Below are 18294 nucleotides of genomic sequence, written 5' to 3'. Positions count from 1 at the left end.
TTAGGTGTACAGTTCAGTGGTATTTAGTACATTCATACTGTGCAACCATCATCGTCTATCTTTAGAACTATTCATCTCGTAAAACTGAAACTCCGTGCCCATTAACGACTTCCCATTCCCCCTTCCTCTAGCCCCTGGAAGCCACCATTCTGTTTTCTATTCATTTGACTACTTTAGGTTCCTCATGTATGTGGAATCATACAGCATTTGTCCTTTTGTGACGGGGTTACTTCACTCAGCATAACGTTCTCAAGGTTCAGCCACGTGGTAGCATGTGTCAAAATTTCTTTCCTTTTTTTAAAAAAATATTTATTTATTTGACAGATATAGCGAGAGAGGGAACGCAAGCAGGGGGAGTGGGAGAGGGAGAAGCAGGCTTCCCACGGAGCAGGGAGCCCGATGTGGGGCTTGATCCCAGGACTCTGGGATCATGACCTGAGCCGAAGGCAGATGCTTAATGACTGAGCCACCCAGGCACCCCCTTTTTAAAATTTTTTTTAATTTCAGCATAGGTAGCATATAGAGTATATTAGTTTCAGGTGTATAATATAGTGATTCAGCAGCTCCGTATATCACTCAGTGCTTGTCAAGAGAAGTGCTTTCACTTCTTTTGAGTATATGCTCAGAAGTGGAACTGCTGGGTCATATGGGAATTCCCTGTTTACTTTTTTTAGGAATTGCCATACTGTTTTCCATTGCACCATTTACACTCCTAACACTGCACAAGGGTGTTCCGATTTCTCCACATTCTTCCAAATGCTTGTTCTTTTCTGTTTTTCTTCATAGTAGCCATCCTAATGGATGTGGGTGTTAACTCATTGTGGGTTTGATTTGAATTCCCTATGATTTGTCTTTATAGCACAACTTATATGCCATTGGGTTTCATTTACTAGTAATTTGTGCTTTGTGACTCACTATTTATATTGATATCACTGAATTGGAATCCGTGCTGATATCAAAGTACTTCTTTTTGGCTATGACATTTTATACTTTTGGAGAATTAGGAGAGTCCTGTTACATAACTAGAACTTAAGATTTCCCTCTGGATTTTGGAGTCAGTATGCTGTAGTCTCATGAACTAAAAACCAGTATTTTTGTTACAAGACCATTTAAAAATCATTTTGAATATATGCAAAAATGAAAGGATTCCCCCCAAATAAATGATCATGTAAAATTGGAATGCCTTATACATCTGCACTTCTTAAGTTCTGGAAAATAATTAAGAGCAGGTACAATGCCCGAATGTTGTTTTCTTATAGCCTGTTTAGAAGTCAACACAGAATATTGTGTTTTGTTTTCAGAATATTGGTTTTAAATACCCTTGAACTCTCAACATTTTTCAAATGGTAGAGTTGAGGTGGTTCAGAATACATTGGCAGTCCTTTTTATACTCAGCAGAACAAAACAGGTTTTCCTACACTTGATTTTGCCACTTTTTTTTTTAGTTTTAAAAAGTTAATTTTTATTTTTTTAATGTAAGCTCTATACCCAACATGAGGCTTGAACTCACAACCCCAAGGTCAAGAATCACATGCTTTACCAACTAAGCCAGCCAGGCACCCCTGCCACTGTTTTTATTATTTATAAGGTGGCTGTGACTGATCATAAAGCCCTACTGGCTTTTGCATTTTAAGTAACATGTTTGTTATAGACAAAGTGGAAATACACATAGGTGAAAAGAAGAAAGTGCAAATAAACTTCACCTAGCCTACAACCCTGAGAGAACCAGTATTAACATTTTAGTATATGCCCTTTCAGACTTTTTCTGCACACGTATGTACCCCCCCACATATTTATAAACTTTTAATATTAAAAAATATAAAAATGAAAAGATACTCTTATCCTTCCAGGATGAATCATGTGAAACTCATAGACACCTGTTTTCTTTTTCTTTTTTTTAAAGATTTTATTTGTTTGACAGACACAGCGAGAGAGGGAACACAAGCAGGGGGAGTGGGAGAGGGAGAAGCAGGCTTCCCGCAGAGCGGGGAGCCCAATGGGCTCGATCCCAGGACCCTGGGATCATGACCTGAGCCGAAGGCAGACGCTTAACGACTGAGCCACCCAGGTGCCCTGACACCTGTTTTCTAAATCAAAACTTGACAAAGGATGAAAGACATTTCCCATCATTTAAGGCTTGAGAGTGAGCTTCTTGTTTAAAGGATTAAACCAAGAGCTGGGGATAAAAGAAATTTTTTTTTTTTTTTGAGAACACTAAACACTAGTATTATATACATATTGACCAGATGAGCAACAGAACAGTACAGGTGGCTTTTTTTTTTTTTTTTTTTTTTAGATTTTATTTATTTGAGGGGCGCCTGGGTGGCTCAGTCCTTAAGCGTCTGCCTTCGGCTCGGGCCCAGGGTGGCTCGGGCCCAGGGTCCTGGGATCGAGCCCGGCATCGGGCTTCCTGCTCTGCGGGAAGCCTGCTTCTCTCTCTCCCACTCCCCCTGCCATGTTCTCTTTGGCTGTCTCTCTCTGTCGAATAAATAAATAAAATCTTTAAAAAGAAAGATTTTATTTATTTGACAGAGAGAGACACAGCGAGAGAGGGAACACAAGCAGGGGGAGTGGGAGAGAGAGAAGCAGGCTTCCCGCAGAGCAGGGAGCCCGATGCGGGGCTCGATTCCAGCACCCAGGGATCATGACCCGAGGCGAAGGCAGACGGTTAAAGACTGAGCCACCCAGGCGCCCCTAGGTGGTCATTTCTGAAGAGAATCTCTAATTTTGCCACTGACAAAATAATGTCGGCTTTAGGCATTTTAGCTATTTTTAAAAAGTTCAGGTACTGAGATGTGTTTTGTTAAATATTAAGGATTGCAAGGAAATCTCTAGAATTGACAATTCTATTTTCACTAGAAAAGAGGTAAAAGTTATGCATAATCCCAAACCATAACACTTCAATCGACTCCCTTCCAGTTTTAATAAAAGTGCAATTTTTTATTAATTACTTAATATTTAATTTTTGGGTTCTAAAATCATTTCCTTGTGTTACTATTACATGGTCTTTGTTACAATGCCCATTTTAATGGCTATGGAACCCATAAAGTTGCTGTATCACACTTGATGTAACCATTTCTTTATTGGTGTACACTTACACTGGGTCTTTTTCTACCACCACTTGCTGTGTGTGTATATACTTAATGCTGGGGCAGTAAATATTTTGGTGCACGAGCCTTTTTTAATTTGGGAGGAATTTTTCTTTTTCCCTTCAGATAAATCAGGTCACATTTACGGACCAACCAGTCTGAACATATTCACAGTTCTTATTATTAAAAAAAAACTTTCATTATGGAAAAATCCCAAGCCCTTAAAAAGGAAAAAAGATAATAATTACCCCTTTTCACTGGTTTCAACGATTATCCACGCATGGCCCAATCTTGTTTCACCTAGGCTCCTGCCACTTCAGGGCCCCTTTATTGCCAAGCAAATCCCAGACATGTTTTTTTGCAGACATATATCTACAAAAGAGAAGGACTTTTAAGAGAACCACATTACAATGCTCACACCTAAAAAACTTCACCTTTGCCTATCCAGTGACCACACTGCTCCAACTGTCATAATTTTTTAACAGTCTGTTTGCATCCGGATCAAATAAAGTCCCTACGTTGCACGTGGTGTCTCTGTCTTCGGCTCTTCATCCTCCCTGGCCGGCCGCAATCTCAGAGAGGGGCCAGGCGGCGTGCATTCTGTGCGTCTGCGTCTGGCACGCTGGGTTCTGCGACACCCCCCCCGCCCCGCCCCGGGCTCTCTGTGCGGGGTTTCCACTCGAACCCAGCAGGGAGGAGGTCGCGCCACGCAGGCTGGCACCGCCCCCGCCGCTCCGGCCGCCCCGGGTGAGCCCTGTGGCCCCGCCCCGCGCCCCCCTGCGCGCGGGACTCAGAGCGGCCCAGCGGCACCGCAGGTGAGGCGCGCGCGGCGGTCCCCGGGCGGAGGACCACGCGGGACCGAGCGCAGGGGACTTGCGCGGGCTGGGGGGGGCGCCGCGGGGCCTCCCCAGGGAAGGGGACCGAGGGGTTCATGGGGCGGGGGCAGCAGTGGAGACAGAAAGGAGAGTGGGCCGAGGGCAGCTGCAGCTTTAAGGGCTCTTGGGGGTGGGGGCGTCCATGGGAGAGAGAGTGTGCACAAACTTCCAGGAAGGGGCTTCGAACCCACTTAATAGTAGTAACAAGAACAGCAGTGATGGCAACATTTGTAGTAATAGCCGTAAAAACAATAGCATCAGTAATAATAACTACTGTTCATCGAGTGATTCTGTGTGCCAGTGCTGGGCTCCGTTCCTTACCTATTTTCTTTTTTAATTTTATTTATTTATTTGAGAGAGAGAGTACAAGCAAGGGGAGCAGCAGGGAGAGGGAGAAGCAGGCTCCTGCGGGGCTCAATCCCAGGATCCCATGATCATGACCTGAGCTGAAGGCTCAGTCGGTTAGTCATTTACCTATTTAATATACAAGGCAAATTCTTTACATATTTTCCGTATTTTACCTCATAGCTGTTGTGAGCAAGAAATGGGCAAGTGTAGGTAAAGCAAATTCAGCACCGACTGCGCACTGGATAAATTCATGAACTTGAAAAATGTTTACAGAGTCTTGGTGAGGAAGGTACTGTTGCCGTCCCCATTGTACAGAGGAGGAAATGCAAGCCCAGAGAGTTTAAGGGCTATGTTCAAGAGCACAAATTGGGTGGGTCCAAATTAAAGCGGGGCTCCTATCCTTGAGACAGCTCCGGCCACCTGGAGTTTGAGGTTCCAGGTGGTCAGCAGGGAGGCTGGGGAGCAAAGCTGGTCAACGCTTTGGATCTCTTGGCTCTGGGTTTGGGAACAGCCCTTCCACTCAGTAGCTGTGTGACCTTGGGCTGGTCATTTGACTTCTTGGAACCTGTTTCCTCCTCTCTGAAGTAGCAGTAATGGTAATATTTGCCTCAAAGGTTTGGGGTGCCTGGGTGGTTCAGTAGGCTAAGTGTCTGCCTTCAGCTCATGTCATGATCCCAGGGTGCTGGGATCAAGTCCCGCATTGGGTTCCTGCCCCTCCCTCTGCCTGCTTCCCCCTCTGCCAGCCGCAACCCCTGCTTGTGTTTGCTCGCGTTCTCTCTGACAAATAAATAAAATCTTAAAAAAAAGAAAAAGGGTTCTGCAAGGATTCAGTGAGACAGTGTATGTAGAGGGGCATATGCTTCGTTCTCTCTCATTCAGTGGTTCCTGGAATTAGGACTACTATGGAGCCAGGCAGCCCTGCATTGGGACCCCCTTTCTGTCATTTGCGTGCTGTTCATTTGCTTGCTGTGTGTGACCTCATGTGCCCACAGAACTCATCTGTGAAACCCAGTGGAGAAAAGCCTGGGGCTGATGGAGAGAATAAATGAAGGGATGGCCTGGCATGATGCCAGCACAAGGGAGATGCTCAGTGAGAACTTTCTTCCTCTCCTTTTATCACAGAATCCCAAGCCTTCCATTTTGCTCTCCTGAGACCAAAAGAAAGGAAGGGGAATGACTGTCTAGAGTCTTCCCATCAAGGGAGGGGCTGGGGCAGGAGCTCAGGCCTCCATGCCTCTAGTCCAGAAAGTAACCACTTCTTTGACTTCTGTACCCACCGTGAGCCTGGCCATTCCAACACCAAATCCAGTTCAATCAGCCTGGTATTCTACAAGCCAGACCAGTTAGCCCACTTCACATTGATAGCAATGAAAATTGTATTGTAATTTGGGGGGGGGGCGGAAATCTCCAGGTTGGTATCTGGATGGCCCATAAATGTGGGTCCATGTTGCAGACCTTAAACGGAGCTGCTTTACAGACAGTAAAACTCCATGTAATTGTGAATTGTTGGTTTCTGTCGGGGATGGGGTGTGTCAGCGTTGGGGAAAAACCCCCAGCATTTCACCAAGTTTCATAGAGGATGAAATGTCTCTCATCCGTAGGGTGACCAACTTATCCTGGTTTGCCTGTGACTTTTCCTGTTTTAAAAGTGAACTGCGTGTCCCAGGAGAATCCCTCAGGCCCAGGAGACCAGGGTGGTTGGTCTCCCTGCTCATCCAAATGCTCGCTCCCCATTGCTGAGGAAACCGTGTTCATTTCTGGTTTGTGGTTATTGTTGCTGTTTGCATTTTAGGTTCCACCAAAGCAGCCCCTAGCCTGCTTGATTTCTGCCAGCCTGCAGTGGGGAGCCTTTGGTGGGGAGGGGGAGGGGCCCATGGAGACAACAGTCAACCCCCCAAATCATTATTGCCCTGCACAGTCCATTCAATCCTTTTGGGCCAATCTCCTGAAAGAGAGTGACCCAAAGGGCTTTTAATTAAAACCAAATCCCATACTGGTGATGCTCTGGGGTTTCCTTGGAACGAAGACATTATGTGCAGCAGAAAGCTGGGCATCTGTTTCGGTAATCCTATACCTCTCCGTTGAGTTAATAGGGAGACCCTGGCAATAAAGCACAAGAAGCCTCATTGTCTGGGAAACTGGAGAATTATGAATGAGGCCAATGCCCCAGGGCAGCTGACCAAAGGGAGGGGAAGAAAAAAGGGCCAAAGTTTCACCTAAAGCCCAAAAGACCCCCAACCCAGTGAGAGTTATTATGAGAGTTGAATGTACCAGCTGGCGGAGGGGGGATTGGTGGGGCAGAGCGTGTCTACAAAGGGCTTTGGGATCCCCTTCCCTCAAAACCTGTTGGAATGTGTGCCTTTTGGTGTTTGTAGGTTTCAAAAGTTTCAGTTTGTTTTTGCCCTGGGCAGTAAAATGAGCATAATTGTTTGCAAAGCTGGTTGTGGAAGTCCCCTTGTGGGTTAGAGGATCCATTTGCTTGACAAGCTAGACAATCCAGGGAAATCTGTAAGAAAGAATACAGGGGCGCCTATAAAATAATCTCAGGAAACCGTGGGTGGGCATGATGGGGGTTCCCTTCAAGTTCCTGTTAATACCCCAAGAGGGTAGTATCCCATCATTGGGGTGTGGGCTCCCCGAGAGTCAGGTGAAGCAAAAAGGGCAGCCCCCAGTTTTCATCTGATTTGACCCATAAACAGATTTTGAAGGGTTCCCCCCTCCTTCCACTTGACCTGAAGGACCCATCCCCACCTGTTTTCCCCCCCCTAGTTCCTCCCCTCCTGGCAGCTTCCATCTCCTTTCCCCCTCATCTCTCCACCCTCTCTCACTAAAAACACAGTCTCTTCCGTTGCTTTTTCTTTTAAAAATCATTTATGTGCAGAATTTCAAACACATACAAAAGCAGACATAAGAGTATAATGAGCCTCATGTGCTCACCACTCAGCTTCCACTGACAAACCCATCCTCACCTCCCACCTCCCTCCTCCCCTATTATTTTGAAGCCATCTCTCAAACACCACATTTCTTCTGTAAATATGTACATGTGTCGCTTGGCGAACTTTTTCAGCAAAGGAACAGAGAAGAAATATTTTCGGCTTTGTAGACCACACTGATCTCTGTTGCACTGACTCAGCCCTGCCACTGAAGCTTGGAAACAGCCACAGATGATACTGGCATGAACGGGCCTGGCCCGATTCCCTTACAACTTTGCTATGGACACTAACATATAAATTTCGTACATGAAATTTCCATGTGTTGAGAGATACCGCTTTTTTTTTTAAACTATTTAAAAAAATAGCTTGTGAGGGGCACCTGGGTGGCTCATTCGTTGGGCGTCTGCCTTCGGCTCGGGTCATGATCCCAGGGTCCTGGGATCGGGCCCCGGCCCCACATCGGGCTCCCTGCTCAGCGGGAAGCCTGCTTCTCCCTCTCCCACTCCCCCTGCTGTGCTCCCTCTCTCGCTGTGTCTCTTTCTGTCAAATAAATAAATAAAATCTTAAAAAAAAATAAAATAAAAAATTAAAAAATAGCTTGTGAGCCCCAGAAAACCAGGCGGCTTGTTAGAATTTGGGTTGTGGTTTGGTGACCCCTTGTTGGGGGAGGTCATTTGAGAGATCACAGGACTGTCGGGTGCACCCGTGAGCTGGCGCCTGGTAATCGGAGGCTCCTCATCCCCTCCCCTGTCCTTGGAATGTGCACGGTGCCCACCATTCCCGCACTAGGAGCCGTTTCAAGGAAGCAAACTCCAGGCAGCGAGTAGTAGGTCTCCAGGTTTCCACACAACAGGTTTCCACACAGTAGGTCTCCAGGTTGCCCACAACTTCTGTGTGAGGTGGCTGTGTTGCCAGGTGAACTTAGGGAGACCCCAGGCCCTGGGGCCTCGACCCAGCCAGACCCGAAGGAGTCACCGAAGGTTCTTGGTCTTGTCACGAGAATGAACTCGAGGAAAGACCCACAGCTCGGTGGATGACTTAACACGAGCGGGAAAGTTTATTAAAGTGCAAAGCACACTCTCGAGATATGAGAGCAGTGAGAGAGAGAGAGAGAGAGAGAGAGAGACAGACCGAGCACACTCAAGAGACAGCTGCCTGTCGTGAGGGTCGGGTTTCTATCCTTTACTGACAGTTGTCAACTCAGGGGTGAAATAGTCATGACTTGGGGTGGCAAGCAGGGTTTTGTGATTTTACTTCCTAATTTGGCCAGGGGTTTCCTGTCATGGCATCCACCATCTTGGGCCTGGCTGGTTTGATCCGGCTTCTTGTGGCGTGCTGCCAGGACAGGCCTCTGACCTTCCCGATAGCTGGCGACGACCTCCTCGTTGCTGGCCTCCAGGCATCCTGTCAGAACCTCACCAACTGTCCAACAGCTACAAATCTGAGGTTCCCACAGCCTCTTCCTCAGGTTTGGTCAGTTCGCTTGAGCAGCTCACAGAACTCAGGGAAACACTTTTACCAGTTAATGAGAAGATATGATGAAGGATACAGATGAAGAGCTAGATGAAGAGATACATAGGGCAAGGTCTGGGAGGGTCCCCAGTGCCAGAGCTTCTGTCCCTGTGGAGTTGGGGTGGGTCACCGTCCTGATGTGGATGTGTTCACCAACCTGAAAGGTCCCAAGCCCTGTACTATTGGGATTTTTTTGGAGGCTTTGTCGCACAGGCATGATCAATTATTAACTCCATTTTCAGCCCCTCTCTCTCCTCTGGAGGGTGGAGGTGGGACTAGAGAAGAATGGCTTGGTTTTTCTGGTGACCAGCCCCCATCCAGGAGCCCACCAGGAGCCCACCCAGAGTCGCTTCAGTGGAACAAAAGATGCTCCTAGTACTTTTACCACGTAGGAATTTACTAAGGTTTTGGGAACTCTGTGCCAGGAACCCAGAGCAGAGACCAATATATATTTTGATGTCAATGGTTTCCTTTCTCTTAGAAGCTCCGTCTTGTGCTACCTGTTGTCCAATGTCTGGAAGCCTTCGCTTCATTGTTTTGGTTGGTTTTCTAATTATTTAAGGCAGGAGGGTTTATCTCCTTCCATCAGACCTGGAAGCAAAAGTCCAACTTATTTTTATTGATGAGTGATGTTCCATTGAATGATACGTATTGAGCCTTTCACCTCTGCCTAGACAATTGAGTTGTTTCCGGTTTTGGGCTATTATGAATGAAACTATACAAGTGTTTGTGTGGATGTAAGTTTTAATTTCTCTTGGATAAATACCCAGGGGTAGAATTTGTGGATCATAGAGTATTGCCTATTTAACTGTATAAGACACTGCCAAACAGTTTTCCAAAGAGGTTCTTCTTGCTCCACATCATCATCAATACTTGGTATTGTCAGTCTTCTTAACTTTTAGCCATTCTAGTATATGTAGTGGTATCTTTTTTTTTTTAAGATTTTATTTATTTATTTGACAGAGAGAGAGAGTGAGCATGAGCAGGGGAAGGGGCAGAGGGAGAAGGAGAAGCAGGCTTCCTGCTCAGTGGGTCTTGATCCCAGGACCCTGGGATCATGACCTGAGCTGAAGGCAGACACTTAACTGACTGAGCCACCCAGGTGTCCCCTTTTTTTTTTTTTTAAGATTTTATTTTTAAGCAGTATGTACACCCAATGTGGGGCTCAAACCTACGACCTCGAGATCAGGAGTTGCATGCTCTACCGAATGAGCCAGCCAGGCGCCCCTATGTAGTGGTATCTAATTGTGCATTTCATTTGCATGTTCCTGATGACTAATGATGCTGATAATCTTTTATGGGTTTACTGGCCATTTCTTTTGTTTAAAATGAAACTTAAGTTTGTATCTTTTCTTGCCTCTATCTTCTACTTACTGAATTGTAAGAGTTCTTTTTATAGTCTAGATATAAACCACTTGTCAGATAGAACAGAGCCCATGCTTCTAATCACTCCTCTCTGCTGGATTAAGGAAGCAGGAGGAGGTGTGAGGACATAAACAGGCCATTGTCATCAAGGAGAGAGATGATTGTGTCTTTGACTAGCACAGGGGTTTAGATGGAGCAAAGTACATGGAATTTAAAATGTAGTTTTAAAAAGAGCTCAAGGGGTTCTGGGCCTATTTGTTTTTTCCTTTTGTCTTCTGAATGTTCTCTTTCTTTTTTTAAAAAAGATTTATTTATTTTAGAGAGAGAGAGAGGTTAGGGGAGGGAGCAGAGGGGGAGGGAGAGAAATCTCCAAGCAGACTCCCCATTGAGTGTGGAGCCCGACTCGGGGCTCCATTCCAGCCCCCTGAGATCATGACCTGAGTCGAAATCAAGAGTTGGACGCTTAACTGGCTGAGCCACCCAGGTGCCCCAAGTCTTCTGAATGTTCTTAAATATATTTTAAAAATACAAACCTGAATCACTTCTGTGCTTGAATTAACTACAGGAGGATGTCCCAGGAACCTAGGACATATTTTCTTTTCCTGTTCCTTTTTCTGAGCCATGGCGTGGCAAGTCATAGAGTTCCAGATTCCAGGCAGGGTAAGTCCTGAGGGAGGAATAATCTGCCATAGTTTCCACACATCTCAGGGAAGATAGTGGGATGGATCAACTTAGGTACAAGGTGCTGTAGAGTATCCGGGGTGTGTGCATACATGTGAGTGTGTGTGTGCATGCACACATATGTGTAGGATTTTCAGGATTATTCTAAAAGGGTTTTCAAACCAGGGTTTTCTCACCCTGGGGACGCAAGAGCACAGGTATAATTAAAATTCACTAAAATTTTCCTTCACGAGTGACTTTTTTTGGGGAGGGATCTTTTCCTAACCCATATGTATATTTCTTTTTTTTTTTTAAAGATTTTATTTATTTACTTGTGAGAGAGAATGAGAGAGAGAGAGAGAGAGAGAGAGAGCATGAGAGGGGGGAGGGTCAGAGGGAGAAGCAGACTCCCCGCTGAGCAGGGAGTCCGATGTGGGACTCGATCCCGGGACTCCAGGATCATGACCTGAGCCGAAGGTAGTCGCTCAACCAACTGAGCCACCCAGGCGCCCCATATGTATATTTCTGAAGATTACAAAATTCAATTCTAGTTATACCTTCAATGGCTTTCTTACAGATTTGCATCCACTGTTGCAAAAAATGGCGGTGAGTATCCCATTTTCTTTTAATCTAAATCTCTTCTACTGGAACTGCCAACTTTTGGATGTTTTAGTTCACATTATTTCTTTGCCTTTTAGGAAGAAATAATAGATGGAAGCTATCTGAATGGTAATGTCCCCCCTCTGTCCCCACTTTGCTGCTTCTAAAAATTTCAGACAGAATGTGCCTGTGATCTCTCTGGAATGATTCTTTTAAAGCTGTCTTTTTATTTTATTCCCGTGTAGCATTACTGGATCTCATACAGTTTCAAAGGTAACCCACCCTAGAGGGGAGGGGAAAGGATGGACTAGATGTCCGATAAAACTTCCTAAGGCAGGGGGTGGCGTCTGGGTGGCTCAGTCGGTTAGGTGTCTGCCTTCGGCTCGGGTCATGATCCCAGGGTCCTGGGACTGAGTCCTGCGTCGGGCTCCTGGCTCAGCGGGGAGCCTGCTTCTCCCTCTGCCTCTGCTTCTCCCCCTTCTTGTGCTCTCTCTCACTCTCAAATAATAATAAAAAAAAATTCCTAAAGGGACGTCTCTTAATTGTAAAAAGTAATGTGTATGTACATATGCATTACAAAAAAACATCAACCAGTGCACAGGTGTTTTAAAGCAGATACATTTGTTTCACAAACTTTTATTCCTCTCTGTTCTGGTACAACTGCTAACATTTATTGAGTGTTTACTATGTAGCGGTCCCATTCTTAGCACTTCATTCATAGAAACATATCCAATCCTCACAGATCCCCCAGGGAAGGTCCTGTTGTTTTCCCACTGGACAGAATAGTGAAACTGAGGCACAAGGAGGGTGAATCAAGGTCATGCAGCTGGGAGGTTTGGTGGAGCTGAGGGGTGTATCCAGTAGTGGGGCTCCAGGGCCCATTGCCCTGTCGTGTTATATACTGCATACAGAATGGTGTTAGATAATGGGGATGGGGGGCAGGGCACTAGAGAGTCTTGTGGAAAGACAAATATTAACAGATAATTCTAATATGATGAATACTATGAGGGGGAAAATGGGGATTTGGGGGCCCATGACAAGGGCACTCAATTATGTTAAAGTGAAAGAGTCCCCATAAACATTCTTCTTCCTAATGTAACTAACTCCAGTTGATAGTTTTGGATATATTCTTTCAGGCTGAAATCTGTCTGTCTATCTATCTATCTATCTACCTATCTGTCTATTTTTGTGTTCATTTATTCATCCATCTACTTATTTAGTAACAAAAATGGGATTATAAAAGCCTTCCAGTTGTTGAAGGCAGGAAGATTTATCTGCGGCCAGTTACTCCATCATAGCTGGAAGCTGAAGTCCAACTCATTCCTTTTTTATTGATGGGTGACTTTCCACTGAATGGACGTATGATATTTGTTTAACCTTTTGCTTGTTGTTGGACATTTGGGTCATTTCCAATTTTTGGCTGTTCTGAATGAGATTGTGCATTTTCTATGTGGTTGGGTACTGTTTTAAGCACTTTACATGTGTGAACAACTAGAATCTTCACAATTTTTAGCTATATCACATAGAAAGGGAAACTGAGGCACAGGAAAATTTGGTAAATTGCCTGAGGCCACACAATTAAGTGGCAGAGCCAGGATTTGAATTCGGGTTTTGAGTTCACACTCTTAACTATGCTGTTCCAGCCTCTCATTATATACATTGTATCTGCTTTTTAAATTTAGCATAGTAAGGACATCTTTCCAAGTCAGTTTGTTTGGGTTGTAGTTAATCCAAGTGGATTGTTACAGGAATTAGAATATTGCACACAGCTCAGAAACTGATAATTGTCTTTGAGAGAATGGGATCCTGGAAGATTCGTAGATTGGGGAACTTCCCCACCACTGTGCCAGGTTAACAAATCTCCTACCTCTCCAGACAAGAGGTTCCTAGCATCCCCGGCCCATTCCCCACATCCTGCCTGAACTCTGGTCTCCTGGCCACTTGGCAAGTAGGAGAACCACTCATCATAGGGGAACCTGTCATTGTGACCTTCTCCTGTCTTCAACTGAAGCTCCCATGGGTGGACGGCAGACCTGTCTCACAGAATCCTGGCCTATCTGAATTCACGGAATGTCGCCTTCACCATCCCCAGCCTGCAGGTGTGTACCTGAGACTCATCCCTGTCATATATTTCCCTCTCAGCACTCCAGGGTTGTAAACTCAGGGGCCAGGTAGGATGGGGAAGTGGACTATAAGGTATAGAGCTAGTTTTCACTTCCACAAGGAAACGTGTTCTGTCCAGTTGTTTTGAAACATGACACAAGTTCTTTTGTGTTTTTCCTCCTTTCTGCCTCTGCTGGAGACTTGGTGTATTAGGGTGTAGGCTGGGCTGCTGTAACAAAGAGACCCCAAATTCCAGGGACACAAACAATGTAGTTTATCTCTATCTCTTGTTAGACAGTTCAGAGCTTGGTGGGAGATCCAGAGAAGAGAGGAAGCTCTCTTTCAAAAGACGATCCAGGGGTCCAGCTTCCTTCTACCTGGTTGCTTTGTCATCCTCTAGGGAGTTGTTGCCCACGTGATTGAAATAGCACATCTATTCTCCAGTTCAGGAGAGGGGGTGGTGGGAAAGAGGAAGCAAAGGGCGAGCATCTTCTCTTTAAGGACATGACCTGCAAGTTGCCCCCTTCTTCCTGCCCACATCCCGTTGGCTCATAGTCCACAGTCACATGTCAGCAGTAAGAAGAGAGGCCTTTCTGAGAAGCCACCTAGTCTGCTAAAACTTGTGGGATTCTTTTGCTAAACAGAATTACAGGAGACTGGCTCTTTGGGTGTAATGATCAGTCTCCTGATTATGGGTTCAAAAAATATTTTTCTTCCCTTTTAACTCTACTGTAAGAAAAACAGTAGCGCAGGCATGGTAATAGATGATGAAGATATTTGTGGAGCAGTAGGGCTTGCCGGGGACTGTGGCAAACTGGACAGCATGTGCCTCATCAGCATGATCGTCAGGCCAGGGTGGTATGTTGTATCTTTACCATTATACTGTGAATAGCACAGAAAATTGAGGAAATATTCTTTCGGTATTCAAAAACTCTCCAACTCAGCAAAGAAGTCATGTCATTGACGAATGAAGTTGGGACATCTGAATGAATGAAGTTCTGACATCTGAATGAATGAAGTCCTGACATCTTTATTGTTCCAGTTTTTATTTACTTTATAATGAAAATGAAAATATCAACCAACATTCACATGAGAGCTACATTCAGGGAGTTGGTTGCTAACCCTTTACCAGGACACCCATTACCTGGAGGTGGCTGTTGGCCTCATGGCATCTGCTTTCTTTCTTCTCTTCATCAGTCTGTGGCTACCTAAAGGCAAGTAATGCCTGCCCCTTTTCTCTCCAGCAGTGTTTTCTCATGAGATGTGTATATTTTAACCTGACTAGTAGATATCTTCTCTCTCTTCCTTTGTATAAATTTATTTATTCATTCAGTATCTACTTATCTAACCTCTGATCTCTGCCAGGCATTATTCTAGACACTGGAGACTCAGAAGAGAACAAGGCAGTCACATTACTACCTACATGGGCCTTTCATTCTAGTGGGAGAGTCACTGAGTAAATCATTATTCAACGCATGCAAGATAGGGAATAATGGGTGACACTTATTGATCTATATGCTAGGCACTGTTGAAAACACTTTACACACACTCCTTTCATCCTCATAAAAACCCTATGTAGTAAGTTTCTACGGTGTCTGTTTTTCAGCTGAGAAAACTGAGGCCCCAAAGTAGTGTTGCCTGTTTAGCAAATAAAAACACAGTATTCCCAGGGCACTGGGATGGCTCAGTCGGTGGAGTGTGTGACTCTTGATCTTTGGGTTGTGAGTGTGAGTTCTATGTTGGGTGTAGAGGTTGCTTTAAAAAAGAGTGTTCCCGGTTCAATTTGATTTGCAGATGTACAAGGAATAATTTTTTCAGTATATATCCCATGCAATTTTTGGGACATACTTATGTTGAAAAATTATTCACTGTTTAACTGCAATTCAAATTTAACTGGGCATCCTGTGTTTTATCTACCAATCCTAGTTAAATAACTTGTCCCAGGCCACACAGCTAGTCGGTGGCAATGTGGGGATGTTCCCATGGGTTGTCTGGCTCTAGAGCCCAGCTTTGCACATGCCATCACAATATGCTGCCTCTCTAGAGCACTTTTATTTAACGGAGATTTAGAAAATAATTCCCCAGACAGCAGAGGTAATCTCTTTTAGGAGACGCTTTTGTCCTCTCCTCCTCACTTCTGAGGGGATGCCAAGAGGGAGTTTGTTCAATGCTGCCTGAATTTTGCTTCTACGCTGGTAGCTTGGGGCGTGGGAAAGGATTTGAGCCGTGCCAGTCGGGGGGTGGTAAACTGCCTGGTCAGAGGCCAACTGCTCTGGACTTGAAACCCCAATCACCTATAGGGACCAGGCAGGCCACGGGGAAATCGGCTGGCTGGGTGGGTGGTGAAGAGGAGCTTAATTATGGGGAAGAGCTTCTCCCCGGCCTGCTATTCTCACCAGGAAGGGGATACGCCTAGCATTGCCAAATCTTTGTGTTTTCCAAGAGAACTTGGAAGTCTGGATTTTTGTGGGGAATCCCCTGACTTTGAAACATTGGCAGCTAATGAAAAATTTTGGAGACATCCAAACCAAACATGAGGGCTAGCTGCCAGCTGGTGGGCTCTGCTGGGAAGGAGGTGGCCTGGCTGGGCTGCTGGCCGTGGTGCTGACCATGTGCTCCTGTTCTGTCCTCACTGTGTCTTCTCAACACCCCAAATCCAGGCAGCCGTGGAACACCACCTGGAGCAGCGTCTGTACCAGCCCCAGAAGCTGCTGGAGGACCTGAGGGAAACAGATGCTCAGCAATTCTGCACCGCCATGAAATGCCTCTTAGAAGACAAGAAGGACCTCTTGGTGAGGTGTTTTTGGCACCCCGGGAGTAGGGGAAATCCAGAGCCAGATGGTATTTGTTGAGTTGACTCCAGCTGAGCCTGACTCAGGCCTTCTTTATGTCTTCCTCCCACCTTCTCCCTTCAACCCCCTCCTCCAACCAGGAGCTTGCAGACCTTGGCTTTCTCACTTACTTTTTCCAAAGTTCAAATGAAGAGCCTTATAGTATATATTCTTATGGGAACTAAGAGATGAGGGGTACCAAGGAGCTTCTAATAGTTTGGCTCAATAAACATCCATAAATGATTACTATGCATCAGTGGACACTGGGTTGAAAGATGAACGACAACCCCTGCCTTCAAGGAGTTTACAGTCTGGGGGTAGGAAAAAAAACCAGAAATAGATTTCCACAAAATAAAGTTGGCGATCAAAGAGCATCATCACAGAGCAAGGTCTATGAGACCCTGAAAAATCCTTGGGACCCAGAAAGGTGAGGTTTAGAGTTTTCTTTATCGGAGACACTTTAATGTGGGAAACAGTGTTTCCTAGAAGGAGTTGAACTGTATAAACATTTTAGTAGTTACAGACTTACTTTAATGTCTGTTATTAAAATAGAATGGGTACATCCAACCTGTGAGTTTGGTAGAGATGTAATGTTTCCTATTGAAATGAATTTAAGTTTAGGAAAAAAAAGAGTCGGTTTAAAAAAAAAGTCTGAGGTAAATAATAGTAAAGGCAGTGCAAAGGTATGACAAAACTGAGGATACTGGTCTATGAAAATGATATTGATTAATGTTTGTTGAGGGTTTACTATGTGTCAGGTGTTATTCTAAGGGAACATTCAGCAGGCTGTTTCTATAAAGGACCTGATACTAAATATTTTAGGCTTTGCAGGCCATGTATTCTCTGTCACAGCTGCTCAACTCTGCTGTTGTAGCAAGAAAACAACCATAGGTGGCAGGCAAATGAATGAGCATGGATGTGTTCCAATAAAACTTTATTCACAAAAACAGGCAGTGGGCCAGATTTGGCCTGTGAATCATAGTTTGCCAACACTGTTCTCAGGGTTTAACATGCATGGACCAACTGAATCCCTTCCAGGACATTCTGAGATAAGGACAATAATAATCTTACCATTTCAATATTCAGATAAGGAAATGGGCTTGGAGAGGTTGAATGAATAACCTTGCATACACAGCTCGAAAGTGGGAGGTCTGACGTTGGAACCTGGGCTCCTGACTCCAGCTGTGAGTCCTTCTGGCATCTCGTGAAGCCCATGGGCCCCTTCTCAGAATAACTTGTGAAAAATCTATAAAATAAAACACAAAGGATTATAAAGGAAGCCAATTCTATTGAAGGACATTTATTAAAATATATAAAACAAACACATTTGGAATATAGTAATTGATGTGCTTAACACATCCAATGACAAGATTTAACTCTGAGTCAAATAGCTTCTGTAATTTTGAGGAGGTATTGATTATAAAGGAGATTTCAAGGTATCTGTGACAACTGTAATGCGTTATGAAAGTTTCAGATTTCTACTGATGACAAATCCAAGGTCCTGCTAGTGCTTTGGTGGCTTATTGTCTACATTCATTCCTGAAGGAAATGCTGGAAGTAAGTTCTGTGGCAGTAAAATGAAGGTGCAGTTTCCTCCAGTGTTTACTTATGCCCTAAATTCTATCCACAGACCTCTGCTGCAGAACTCCTGAGCTGCATTCCTAACCACTACACTGTTTACCCCCAGAGAGTAAATGACCGAAGTTAGGAAACACTCGGTCATGGTTAGAAGTGTGGGCTTGGATGCAGATACACCTGTTTCAGATCCTAGCTCTGTGTAAGTTTGGGAAGGTTGCTTATTCTATCTCTTGTTTACATCACCTGTGATCTTGAGATAATAGCATATAACATTTGTTGAGTGTGTGGTCTTTGCTCAGTCAGTGATGGTTATTATGTTTGCAGGGTGTGCTGGGTGAAAGACAGGTGCCAATCAAATTGTGACCAAGCCCTGTCAGCATTCCTGGGTTCTGTGGTTCAA

The 18294-nt window shown here is 44.9% G+C and overlaps 1 protein-coding gene across 2 annotated transcripts in view; it reads left to right on the top strand.

Moving 5' to 3' along the window:
* Positions 1-3884: 3884 nt before the first annotated feature.
* Positions 3885-18294, top strand: part of OTOA (otoancorin) — a 68015-nt gene continuing 53605 nt past the window's right edge. For both annotated transcript variants that reach the window (XM_027614046.1, XM_027614045.1), the window contains exons 1-7: positions 3885-3904; positions 10688-10782; positions 11360-11388; positions 11481-11511; positions 11628-11655; positions 13394-13481; positions 16146-16277. In XM_027614046.1, the coding sequence (XP_027469847.1) occupies positions 10692-10782; positions 11360-11388; positions 11481-11511; positions 11628-11655; positions 13394-13481; positions 16146-16277 (399 nt within the window). In that variant the 5' untranslated portion in view covers positions 3885-3904; positions 10688-10691. The remainder of the gene's footprint in view (positions 3905-10687; positions 10783-11359; positions 11389-11480; positions 11512-11627; positions 11656-13393; positions 13482-16145; positions 16278-18294) is intronic.

Source organism: Zalophus californianus, chromosome 10 (genome assembly GCF_009762305.2).
Source record: "Zalophus californianus isolate mZalCal1 chromosome 10, mZalCal1.pri.v2, whole genome shotgun sequence".
Lineage (NCBI taxonomy): Eukaryota > Metazoa > Chordata > Mammalia > Carnivora > Otariidae > Zalophus > Zalophus californianus.
This window is presented reverse-complemented; position numbering and strand designations above follow the sequence as displayed.